Source organism: Entelurus aequoreus, linkage group LG04 (genome assembly GCF_033978785.1).
Source record: "Entelurus aequoreus isolate RoL-2023_Sb linkage group LG04, RoL_Eaeq_v1.1, whole genome shotgun sequence".
NCBI classification, from domain to species: Eukaryota; Metazoa; Chordata; class Actinopteri; order Syngnathiformes; family Syngnathidae; genus Entelurus; species Entelurus aequoreus.
The window spans coordinates 1,698,070-1,711,180 of NC_084734.1; the positions used below are offsets into that span (position 1 = coordinate 1,698,070).

Sequence of the window (13,111 nt, forward strand, 5' to 3'; positions counted from 1 at the left end):
TGAGGACACATCTAACATACTGTATGAACACATGAGGACACATCTAACATACTGTATGAACACATGAGGACACATCTAACATAGTGTATGAACACATGAGGACACATCTAACATAGTGTATGAACACATGAGGACACATCTAACATAGTGTATGAACACATGAGGACACATCTAACATAGTGTATGAACACATGAGCAGTGTCAGCAGGCTGCTTTGCTCATGTACGTACACTGCAACTGGTCATCATGGTCTTGGCAACACAACTACACCACACCACACAACACAACATAACACAACACAACTACACCACATACTGACAACACACCACACAACACCACATAACACAACACAACTACACCACATACCCACAACTACACCACATACCCACAATACAACTACACCACATACCCACAATACAACTACACCACATACCCACAATACAACTACACCACATACCCACAACACAACTACACCACATACCCACAATACAACTACACCACATACCCACAACACAACTACAAGTGTATTACACCACTGATGAACAAGTGTATTACACCACTGATGAACAAGTGTATTACACCACTGATGAACAAGTGTATTACACCACTGATGAACAAGTGTATTACGCCACTGATGAACAAGTTTATTACACCACTGATGAACAAGTGTATTACACCACTGATGAACAAGTGTATTACACCACTGATGAACAAGTGTATTACACCACTGATGAACAAGTGTATTACACCACTGATGAACAAGTGTATTACGCCACTGATGAACAAGTTTATTACACCACTGATGAACAAGTGTATTACACCACTGATGAACAAGTGTATTACACCACTGATGAACAAGTGTATTACACCACTGATGAACAAGTGTATTACACCACTGATGAACAAGTGTATTACACCACTGATGAACAAGTGTATTACACCACCGATGAACAAGTGTATTACACCACCGATGAGCAAGTGTATTACACCACCGATGAGCAAGTGTATTACACCGCCGATGAACAAGTGTATTACACCGCTGATGAACAAGTGTATTACACCGCTGATGAACAAGTGTATTACACCGCTGATGAACAAGTGTATTACACCACTGATGAACAAGTGTATTACACCACTGATGAGCAAGTGTATTACACCACTGATGAACAAGTGTATTACACCACTGATGAACAAGTGTATTACACCACTGATGAACAAGTGTATTACACCACCGATGAACAAGTGTATTACACCACCGATGAACAAGTGTATTACACCACCGATGAACAAGTGTATTACACCACCGATGAACAAGTGTATTACACCACCGATGAACAAGTGTATTACACCACTGATGAACAAGTGTATTACACCACTGATGAACAAGTGTATTACACCACTGATGAACAAGTGTATTACACCACTGATGAACAAGTGTATTACACCACTGATGAACAAGTGTATTACACCACTGATGAACAAGTGTATTACACCACTGATGAACAAGTGTATTACACCACTGATGAACAAGTGTATTACACCACCGATGAACGAGTGTATTACACCACCGATGAACAAGTGTATTACACCACTGATGAACAAGTGTATTACACCACTGATGAACAAGTGTATTACACCACTGATGAACAAGTGTATTACACCACTGATGAACAAGTGTATTACACCACTGATGAACAAGTGTATTACACCACTGATGAACAAGTGTATTACACCACTGATGAACAAGTGTATTACACCACTGATGAACAAGTGTATTACACCACTGATGAACAAGTGTATTACACCACTGATGAACAAGTGTATTACACCACTGATGAACAAGTGTATTACACCACTGATGAACAAGTGTATTACACCACCGATGAACGAGTGTATTACACCACCGATGAACAAGTGTATTACACCACTGATGAACAAGTGTATTACACCACTGATGAACAAGTGTATTACACCACTGATGAACAAGTGTATTACACCACTGATGAACAAGTGTATTACACCACTGATGAACAAGTGTATTACACCACTGATGAACAAGTGTATTACACCACTGATGAACAAGTGTATTACACCACTGATGAACGAGTGTATTACACCACTGATGAACAAGTGTATTACACCACTGATGAACAAGTGTATTACACCACTGATGAACAAGTATATTACACCACTGATGAACAAGTGTATTACACCACCGATGAACAAGTGTATTACACCACTGATGAACAAGTGTATTACACCACCGATGAACAAGTGTATTACACCACTGATGAACAAGTGTATTACACCACTGATGAACAAGTGTATTACACCACTGGTGAACAAGTGTATTACACCACTTCAATGTCTGCTCTTGTCATGACTCAGCAACTAAGCACATTGTGTCATTGACAACCTTCCAAAAAATCCTTTTGGAGCTTTTAAAGGTCGCCTCCACATTGCTGCTATTTATAATCCACATGTTGGCATTAGGAGTTATCTTGACATGCGGCGCACTTGACTTTTTATGAGCGCCTGTTGGATGAAGGCTGCACAATAGTTGATATATTAATGCTTGCCTCTGCACTCTGACAATAGATCCAATGATCACCTGAGAGTAGTGAAAAGTCTACTTGGACATAAAGAAATGTGTTGAAGGGGATGAACACGAATGCAGGAACACACCAGCTGCAACATTGGAAGAAGCAATCTTGCAGGTGAAGACAGTGTTTGTCACCTGCAACTGAATGAACTCTGCCTAGCAACAAGCAGCTGCAAAAACAGGAGAGAATCAATCAATCAATCAATCAATGTTTATTTATATAGCTCCCTGTATGATCAGTGCCAGAGTTTGGTCCGCATTGCCGGCAGTAAGTCGGACACGTTTCCAGTGAGAGTTGGACTCCGCCAAGGCTGCCCTTTGTCACCCATTCTGTTCAGAACTTTTATGGACAGAATTTGTAGGCGCAGTCAAGGCGTTGAGGGGATCTGGTTTGGTGGCTGCAGGATTAGGTCTCTGCTTTTTGCAGATGATGTGGTCCTGATGGCTTCATCCGGCCAGGATCTTCAGCTCTCGCTGGATCGGTTCGCAGCCGAGTGTGAAGCGACTGGGATGAAAATCAGCACCTCCAAGTCCGAATCCATGGTTCTCGCCCGGTAAAAGGGTGGAGTGCCATCTCCGGGTTGCGGAGGAGACCCTGCCCCAAGTGGAGGAGTTCGAGTACCTCGGAGTCTTGTTCACGAGTGGGGGAAGAGTGGATGGTGAGATCGACAGGCGGATCGGTGCGGCGTCTTCAGTAATGCGGACGCTGTATCGATCCGTTGTGGTGAAGAAGGAGCTGAGCCGGAAGGCAAAGCTCTCAATTTACAGGTCGATCTACTTTCCCATCCTCACCTATGGTCATGAGCTTTGGGTTATGACCGAAAGGACAAGATCACGGGTACAAGCGGCCCAAATGAGTTTCCTCCGCCGGGTGGCGGGTCTCTCCCTTAGAGATAGGGTGAGAAGCTCTGCCATCCGGGGGGAGCTCAAAGTAAAGCCACTGCTCCTCCACATGGAGAGGAGCCAGATGAGGTGGTTCGGGCATCTGGTCAGGATGCCACCCGAACGCCTCCCTAGGGAGGTGTTTAGGGCACGTCCGACCGGTAGGAGGCCACGGGGAAGACCCAGGACACGTTGGGAAGACTATGTCTCCCGGCTGGCCTGGGAACGCCTCGGGATCCCCCGGGAGGAGCTGGACGAAGTGGCTGGGGAGATGGAAGTCTGGCTTCCCTGCTTAAGCTGCTGCCCCCGCGACCCGACCTCGGATAAGCGGAAGAAGATGGATGGATGGATGGAATATTTTACAAAAGAAATAATTTGGGTAAATTAAAACACTTTTTCTTCTTCGAGCTACTTGTACAAAACCAAAGTTGTACTTATTCTTTGACATTCATTTATATAGCTTATTTGAACCCAAACCAATGGATACTTTATCACTGTTAATTGGTTTCAGACATGACCGCAAAGAAGGAACAAATGATCGATCAAATATTTTCATAGCTCAACATAAAAAATGCTTGACTCGCTTCTAAATTTGGTTTTCAGCAACATGAGAGCCCTGCAGACATGAAAAAAAGCCCCTGTAGAGCTCACACTCTACAGGTTGGGGACCACTTTGGTGGGCTCCTGGCAGCTCACACTCTACAGGTTGGGGACCACTTTGGTGGGCTCCTGGCAGCTCACACTCTACAGGTTAGGGACCACTTTGGTGGGCTCCTGGCAGCTCACACTCTACAGGTTGGGGACCACTTTGGTGGGCTCCTGGCAGCTCACACTCTACAGGTTGGGGACCACTTTGGTGGGCAACTGGCAGCTCACACTCTACAGGTTGGGGACCACTTTGGTGGGCTACTGGCAGCTCACACTCTACAGGTTGGGGACCACTTTGGTGGGCTCCTGGCAGCTCACACTCTACAGGTTGGGGACCACTTTGGTGGGCAACTGGCAGCTCACACTCTACAGGTTGGGGACCACTTTGGTGGGCTACTGGCAGCTCACACTCTACAGGTTGGGGACCACTTTGGTGGGCAACTGGCAGCTCACACTCTACAGGTTGGGGACCACTTTGGTGGCCTACTGGCAGCTCACACTCTACAGGTTGGGGACCACTTTGGTGGGCTACTGGCAGCTCACACTCTACAGGTTGGGGACCACTTTGGTGGGTTCCTGGCAGCTCACACTCTACAGGTTGGGGACCACTTTGGTGGGCAACTGGCAGCTCACACTCTACAGGTTGGGGACCACTTTGGTGGGCTACTGGCAGCTCACACTCTACAGGTTGGGGACCACTTTGGTGGGCTCCTGGCAGCTCACACTCTACAGGTTGGGGACCACTTTGGTGGGCTACTGGCAGCTCACACTCTACAGGTTGGGGACCACTTTGGTGGGCAACTGGCAGCTCACACTCTACAGGTTGGGGACCACTTTGGTGGGCTACTGGCAGCTCACACTCTACAGGTTGGGGACCACTTTGGTGGGCTCCTGGCAGCTCACACTCTACAGGTTGGGGACCACTTTGGTGGGCAACTGGCAGCTCACACTCTACAGGTTGGGGACCACTTTGGTGGGCTCCTGGCAGCTCACACTCTACAGGTTGGGGACCACTTTGGTGGGCTCCTGGCAGCTCACACTCTACAGGTTGGGGACCACTTTGGTGGGCAACTGGCAGCTCACACTCTACAGGTTGGGGACCACTTTAAATGGCTCAGTGTTGGACTCAAGTGCTAAATGACTCAGTGTTGGACTCAAGTCCTAAATGACTCAGTGTTGGACTCAAGTCCTAAATGAGGAGACTTCCTTCTTTGCTCGCTAAATCCCTGATCAGCCTGCTCACAAAGCCGCTACACCTGCCCCATATAGCATGACCCTGTGAGCGATTTGCACACCATTGGCCTTGTCCACACTACAGGTCACTTCCCAGCAGCGGATTTTTTCAGGTCCGTGTCAACCGGGCAACTCCAGATGTTTCATATCTGACCCAGATATGTGGACATAAATCAGATGTTTCATATCTGACCCAGGTATGTGGACATAAATCACCTGTTTCATATCTGACCCAGGTATGTGGACATATATCAGATGTATATCTGACCCAGGTATGTGGACATAAATCAGATGTTTCATATCTGACCCAGGTATGTGGACATAAATCAGATGTATATCTGACCCAGGTATGTGGACATAAATCAGCTGTTTCATATCTGACCCAGGTATGTGGACATAAATCAGATGTTTCATATCTGACCCAGGTATGTGGACATAAATCAGATGTTTCATATCTGACCCAGGTATGTGGACATAAATCAGATGTATATCTGACCCAGGTATGTGGACATAAATCAGATGTTTCATATCTGACCCAGGTATGTGGACATAAATCAGATGTATATCTGACCCAGGTATGTGGACATAAATCAGATGTTTCATATCTGACCCAGGTATGTGGACATCAATCAGATGTTTCATATCTGACCCAGGTATGTGGACATCAATCAGATGTTTCATATCTGACCCAGGTATGTGGACATAAATCAGATGTTTCATATCTGACCCAGGTATGTGGACATAAATCAGATGTTTCATATCTGACCCAGGTATGTGGACATAAATCAGATGTTTCATATCCGACCCAGGTATGTGGACATCAATCAGATGTTTCATATCTGACCCAGGTATGTGGACATAAATCAGCTGTTTCATATCTGACCCAGGTATGTGGACATAAATCAGATGTTTCATATCTGACCCAGGTATGTGGACATAAATCAGATGTTTCATATCTGACCCAGGGATGGGGACATAAATCAGATGTTTCTTATCTGACCCAGGTATGTGGACATAAATCAGATGTTTCTTATCTGACCCAGGTATGTGGACATAAATCAGATGTTTCTTATCTGACCCAGGTATGTGGACATAAATCAGATGTTTCTTATCTGACCCAGGTATGTGGACATAAATCAGATGTTTCTTATCTGACCCAGGTATGTGGACATACATCAGATGTATATCTGACCCAGGTATGTGGACATAAAACAGATGTATATCTGACCCAGGTATGTGGACATACATCAGATGTATATCTGACCCAGGTATGTGGACATAAATCAGATGTTTCATATCTGACCCAGGTATGTGGACATAAATCAGATGTATATCTGACCCAGGTATGTGGACATAAATCAGCTGTTTCATATCTGACCCAGGTATGTGGACATAAATCAGATGTTTCATATCTGACCCAGGTATGTGGACATAAATCAGATGTTTCATATCTGACCCAGGTATGTGGACATAAATCAGATGTATATCTGACCCAGGTATGTGGACATAAATCAGATGTTTCATATCTGACCCAGGTATGTGGACATAAATCAGATGTATATCTGACCCAGGTATGTGGACATAAATCAGATGTTTCATATCTGACCCAGGTATGTGGACATAAATCAGATGTATATCTGACCCAGGTATGTGGACATAAATCAGATGTTTCATATCTGACCCAGGTATGTGGACATAAATCAGATGTTTCATATCTGACCCAGGTATGTGGACATCAATCAGATGTTTCATATCTGACCCAGGTATGTGGACATAAATCAGATATTTCATATCTGACCCAGGTATGTGGACATATATCAGATGTATATCTGACCCAGGTATGTGGACATAAATCAGATGTTTCATATCTGACCCAGGTATGTGGACATAAATCAGATGTATATCTGACCCAGGTATGTGGACATAAATCAGCTGTTTCATATCTGACCCAGGTATGTGGACATAAATCAGATGTTTCATATCTGACCCAGGTATGTGGACATCAATCAGATGTTTCATATCTGACCCAGGTATGTGGACATCAATCAGATGTTTCATATCTGACCCAGGTATGTGGACATAAATCAGATGTTTCATATCTGACCCAGGTATGTGGACATAAATCAGATGTTTCATATCCGACCCAGGTATGTGGACATAAATCAGATGTTTCATATCTGACCCAGGTATGTGGACATAAATCAGATGTTTCATATCTGACCCAGGTATGTGGACATCAATCAGATGTTTCATATCTGACCCAGGTATGTGGACATCAATCAGATGTTTCATATCTGACCCAGGTATGTGGACATAAATCAGATATTTCATATCTGACCCAGGTATGTGGACATATATCAGATGTATATCTGACCCAGGTATGTGGACATAAATCAGATGTTTCATATCTGACCCAGGTATGTGGACATAAATCAGATGTATATCTGACCCAGGTATGTGGACATAAATCAGCTGTTTCATATCTGACCCAGGTATGTGGACATAAATCAGATGTATATCTGACCCAGGTATGTGGACATAAATCAGATGTTTCATATCTGACCCAGGTATGTGGACATAAATCAGATGTTTCATATCCGACCCAGGTATGTGGACATAAATCAGATGTTTCATATCTGACCCAGGTATGTGGACATAAATCAGATGTTTCATATCTGACCCAGGTATGTGGACATAAATCAGATGTATATCTGACCCAGGTATGTGGACATAAATCAGATGTTTCATATCTGACCCAGGGATGGGGACATAAATCCGATGTTTCATATCTGACCCAGGTATGTGGACATAAATCCGATGTTTCATATCTGACCCAGGTATGTGGACATCAATCAGATGTTTCATATCTGACCCAGGTATGTGGACATAAATCCGATGTATATCTGACCCAGGTATGTGGACATAAATCAGATGTATATCTGACCCAGGTATGTGGACATCAATCAGATGTTTCATATCTGACCCAGGTATGTGGACATAAATCAGATGTTTATGTGACCTCGACATGAACGTTCCCGTGCTCAGGGGCCCATTCCATTTCCATTTGGAGCAGAAGGTCATTAGAAAGGGAAAAGTGTTACAATTCTTGGCCAAAAGAGAGGGTTGGTTGACAAGGGAGCAGAAAAGAGGTGAAAAGAAAAGCATTTGGAGTGCTGGCCCACAGACACGCTCTGCAAGCAGACATTGAAGTAAAGGTTCTAGAGTGACAATACTTCTTCATCTTCTATCATCGGCTTCAGAACATGTGGACTGTGATTGCACAAACAAAACAGAGAGTGAGGAGAGTGGAAGCCATGTTTAGTGCAGTGCGTACGGGTCACATTGCATTCACATTAGAAATAGCACGTTTAGGGCCCGAGCAGCGCAGCAAGAGCCCGATTGAGACTCCTGGGTTTACCCATACCTTTGGACACCTTTTAAAAGGCCATTGACATGCAGGAAAAGTCCCCATATTTTGTAGGCACGTCAGGTTTGGCCAAAATGTTTGTATTTTGGGGGTCCTGAAAAATACATTTCAAATTTGTCTCTAGCCTCTCCTATTAGTTTCATGTATGGACATGAAAATCACCGGAGACGTCTATCATGACGGACACACATAAAAGTCTCAAGAACCCATACCTGAAAACCAACAACAAGTCCGCCATCTTGGTTTTCGTCTTCCATTTTTGGAGGAAAAAAAGGGGTGGTACTTGAACAAACTCCTAGGGACTGTGGTCAAATGAGTTGCAGTTAAAATGACAGATACTACACATATAGGCCCTGACAAATTGCAAACAAATCTTGCGTACGCCATAAGATGTGGGCGTGGCCTGGCGCCAAACATTGCTCAGAGGATTCGCCACAAAACAACTCCGCTCCACAAATTCAGATCTTGGGTCTTTTTTGGTAGAAATTATGACACCCTGAAGTCCCTGATGGGGTCCTCTGTTCCAACCTACCCGTAATGGGTGGAGCCTAGCGGCAAAAACTGTGCGATCTGTTATTTCTGCACTTTGGGCCAAGGATACTATATTGATGTGTGATTATACATTTTAAAACATGTTCTACAAATGACAAGATGTGGGTTTGGCTTTGATTGCAAAAAACGTTAGAAACTCGATCTTGATCCTATCTGCTACAAATGGACCGTCTGAAGTGGATTTATTTTCTATTCATTTATTTTCCCCTTTTTCTTTTGAGCAGCAGAGCAAGCCCCACAGGGGAGATGCGGACAATTGATTGATTGACAAGGGCCTATTGGAAATTATTTTCTACGTTTGAACGCCTTTTGGAGGCCCTTAGCATGCATAAAAAGTCCACATTTTGCAGGCACGTCAGGAATGGCGAAAATGAGTAGATCTTGGGGGTAGGGAAGTTTTAGGACGTGACCGCAACGGTCATGTGTGCCCTGTGGCGCAACATTGGCTAGGGCCCGTTCAATGCCGCTCTCATATTCCATTTCTTTTGTAATGTGAACAGCCACTAAAATGATCGGATTTGACAAAAATGATAGGTTGGACCTCCGACCCCGAGTGTGAATGTAGCCTTTGTTACATATAGATACAGCGACCGGAAAGATCAGCCAAAATTGAAAAGTTATCCATTTTTTTTATTTGTACTTTTTGCACAATATAAAATCAACATTTTAGGACAAATAAGAGCTTGTTGAAGCAGTTAGACAATGGGAAGCAAACAGGAGGATGAGTCAAGGCACGCCAGGTTACAGTAATCCTAAGAGCCCTTTTAAGCTCACTTTAAAATAACCACACACCAACAAGGAGAAGGGACAGAATAACCAGCATTCAATTTCTCCTACAGTCAAAGCTTTTATTCACGCTCTCGTCAACCAATCCATGGTGAAATTCTGCTGTGCTTCATTTGGGACAGTTAAAACCTCCACCGAGCACTAAAGTGTCCCGCTCAGCCGGGACGTGGTGCTGCTAGGCATCACCGGTTTCTGCAGGGCGGGGAGGCTGGAGTGCAGATGCTCCGTAAGGGAAAGACAAGGGGGACCCTAACCCATCGAGTCCCGAGGGAGGAGTACAAGGCTGGTGTTTATCTCATGAAGTTTCCACCTCCAATCTCTCGCTTGTATCTGCTGGTGAGGTGGTCTGCCTGCACGGTGAGCTTGGACAGCACCCCGAAGAGTCCTCGCAGGTGGAAGTGGAACTGGTGCTCCAGGTCGGCGTTGTCAGCCAGGGCCGGCGGCTCCCAGGTGACGGGCTGCTGCTCCTCCTCCTGCTTGACGGCCATCTCCAGGAAGCTGGCGCCGCCGCTCATCTCCCGCTTGAGTAGACCCCATTCCATGTCGTTCTTGATAGACTTGAGCAGGAGGTAATGCTCGTACATGTCCCTCTGCTGCGTGGTGCACGGCTCCCCCTCGCCACCGCCACCGCCGCTGTTGTTGTTGTTGTTGTTGGGCTCCACCCGGCCTGCCGCCTGCTCCTCCAGGGGCACGTCTCGCAGCAGGCTGGGCACCATGATGGTCTCGTCCATGTTGTTGGCAGCCGCGATGAAGCGGTGCATGACGTTGATGAGGGAATGCTTGTTGGTGGCCGAGTCGCTGCTGATCTGCATCATGGCTGAAGGCTTTTGGGCTTTGCTTAGTTACTGGCTGGCAGGTGGTGGCTAAGGCTGCAAACAAGGGCAGGAATCAAACAAAAGGTGCGCACGCATGTAAGCTCGACTAACAAGCATGAATCCTTTTCATTGTGTAGCATGCGTGACCTTGACTTCCGGCATCAAAAAACATCCTAATGATTCCAAAAAACAACTTACCTCAGGTTCCTTGGTAACCTGCTGAAATATTTCAGGGTGGGCTGGTCGGTGACATCCAAGAGGGAGATTTAAGGGGAAAGCCTGTAACCACCCGCCGTGAAGGAAAGTCGGAATTTCCTCGTCAGACCAGCAGCCTGAATGTTGCTTTTATAGCCGCTGCTGCCGGCAACAGTGCGGAAACCCCCCGAGCTCCGCCCATCCGCCCGTTTCCAACAAGTCCATTGGCCGGCAAGCAGGAAGAGGGCGGGTCTTCAAAGCGTCTGATCCGATTTCAGCCAATCAGGATTTCACTTCAAAAGCTCTTTCATGTGCGCAATTAGCTGTTAGCTTCTTATACTACTTTGTCAAAGCCGTGACTAAAAAAAAACCCCCCAAAGGCAAAGCCAGCGTGAACAAACACAATCCTTCAACAATAAAGACAACATACACAATCCTTCAACAATAAAGACAACAAAGTGAATTCAACAATAAAGACAACAAAGCTGTGTAGTTTGAACGGTGTGCGCCATTAGCGCCACCCGGTGGTCGAGCAAACTTCACATTAAAGCCTTTTAGTTTTGATGGAAGTGGCTGCCGAGTTACTTTTTGAAATAATAATTAAAAAAACACCATACCAGGTAAAAAAAAAGAAGTCAAGCTTACCAGGAAATGCGCTTGAAATGTCGGCGACGGTTTAGCTCCAGTGCTGCGTTCAGGGCCCGCCGGCTATGTGGCGTTCAAGACAAGCACAGGTGACTTAACAACGCGAGGTGGTCATCAACGTCGTTTGTTTCACCTGTTGATGCGCATTTTACAACTATATGTGCACACTTGCATTGTGCTACTTTTTTTGTTTAATTAAAAATATTGTTAAGAGTATAGGAAGACGCAGATCCTATCCCTTCCATGACTTCCTCATTTTCTAATAAAGTAATGTGTACAAATTACGTTATCAATAAAGAGTCAGCTTGTTACGGTAAAACGAGTTTTAAACTCCTCCATTGACAACTGTTATCTCGGATTATTCATCAGATATTAAAGGTATTGGTATTTTCTGTCCTTAAATAGATACAGTGAATGCATGTTTCAATGTTATGGTTTAAAGCACAAGCCAGTCACAATCACATTATTCTTCATATCATGTGTCCCTTTCACAGGGCTGTTGTTGTCTTTCAGTTCCTGAAGAGCAGTCTGCAATGTCCTCTTTCATCATGTTGTCAACAGGAAGTGACTGCTAGAACTACTGTATTCTATAAAACAAATGAGATTAATCACAGGCTTGCATGGTTGAAATGAGCTTAAGAAAAAAAAAACAATATTTGTACACAAATGCAGTTTCATTGTCACCCAGGAACGTTTCTAAACGTTTGGTTTGCACAATGTGAACTTCTTCCAGGCTTTATTTTGGAGTAAAATTTGCCAGCGAGCACACAAGTCAGAGTCTCCTCACTGGTTTTTGTACCGACGTATGCATTCATCAGGGGCCGTACTTATCAAGCTTCTCAGAATTACTCCTAAGAAGTCTGCTAAGAGTTGACTTAAGAGTAAATAAATTCTTCGCTGAAAGCTGCACTTAAAAGTTAGTTATCAAGCGTCTTACTCACACTTTCAGCGAAGTGTAGGACTGAATCTTAAGTGTCACACTCAGAGCTGAATTACGACATTACTATGTGCCGTAAACGCAATTTTAGGTGACGTCATTTCTGTGTCCATAGAAATGACCAATCACGGAAGGGAATCCGTTGTCTAAGAATAAAGAAATATCTTGGAAATATTTAAGTGGACAATGGGAGTGTATATTTTGACAATAAACAACAAAATAATACAAAACAAACTAGTCCCCGTCGGCACTCACGCTACCGCTCCCTCTCTTCTATCGCCCACACACTCACTGACGTCACTCACCTCACGGCCACACACATACGCTACTCTCATAACATTTTCTTTCCAATTCATTAATTAGGCAACTAATTTGAAACTGGTGTGGGT

General features: G+C 44.7%; 1 protein-coding gene across 2 annotated transcripts; it reads right to left on the reverse strand.

The window, feature by feature from the left end:
• Nucleotides 1-9,953: 9,953 nt before the first annotated feature.
• On the reverse strand, nucleotides 9,954-11,942 carry mid1ip1l (MID1 interacting protein 1, like). Of its 2 annotated transcripts, none has more exons than XM_062043361.1 (2): nucleotides 11,786-11,942; nucleotides 9,954-10,999 (listed from the first exon to the last, which is right to left on the reverse strand). In XM_062043361.1, exon 2 carries the CDS (start codon nucleotides 10,943-10,945, stop codon nucleotides 10,421-10,423), a length of 525 nt encoding a protein of 174 aa, XP_061899345.1. In that variant the 5' UTR covers nucleotides 10,946-10,999; nucleotides 11,786-11,942; the 3' UTR covers nucleotides 9,954-10,420. The 2 variants fall into 2 exon arrangements, with proteins under 2 accessions (XP_061899345.1, XP_061899344.1); XM_062043360.1 differs by lacking the exon at nucleotides 11,786-11,942 and adding an exon at nucleotides 11,144-11,476.
• Nucleotides 11,943-13,111: the final 1,169 nt, after the last annotated feature.

Excerpts from the sequence above, each read along its gene's own strand:
- mid1ip1l (XM_062043361.1), bottom strand. The coding sequence starts at position 10,945 with ATGATGCAGATCAGCAGCGACTCGGCCACCAACAAGCATTCCCTCATC.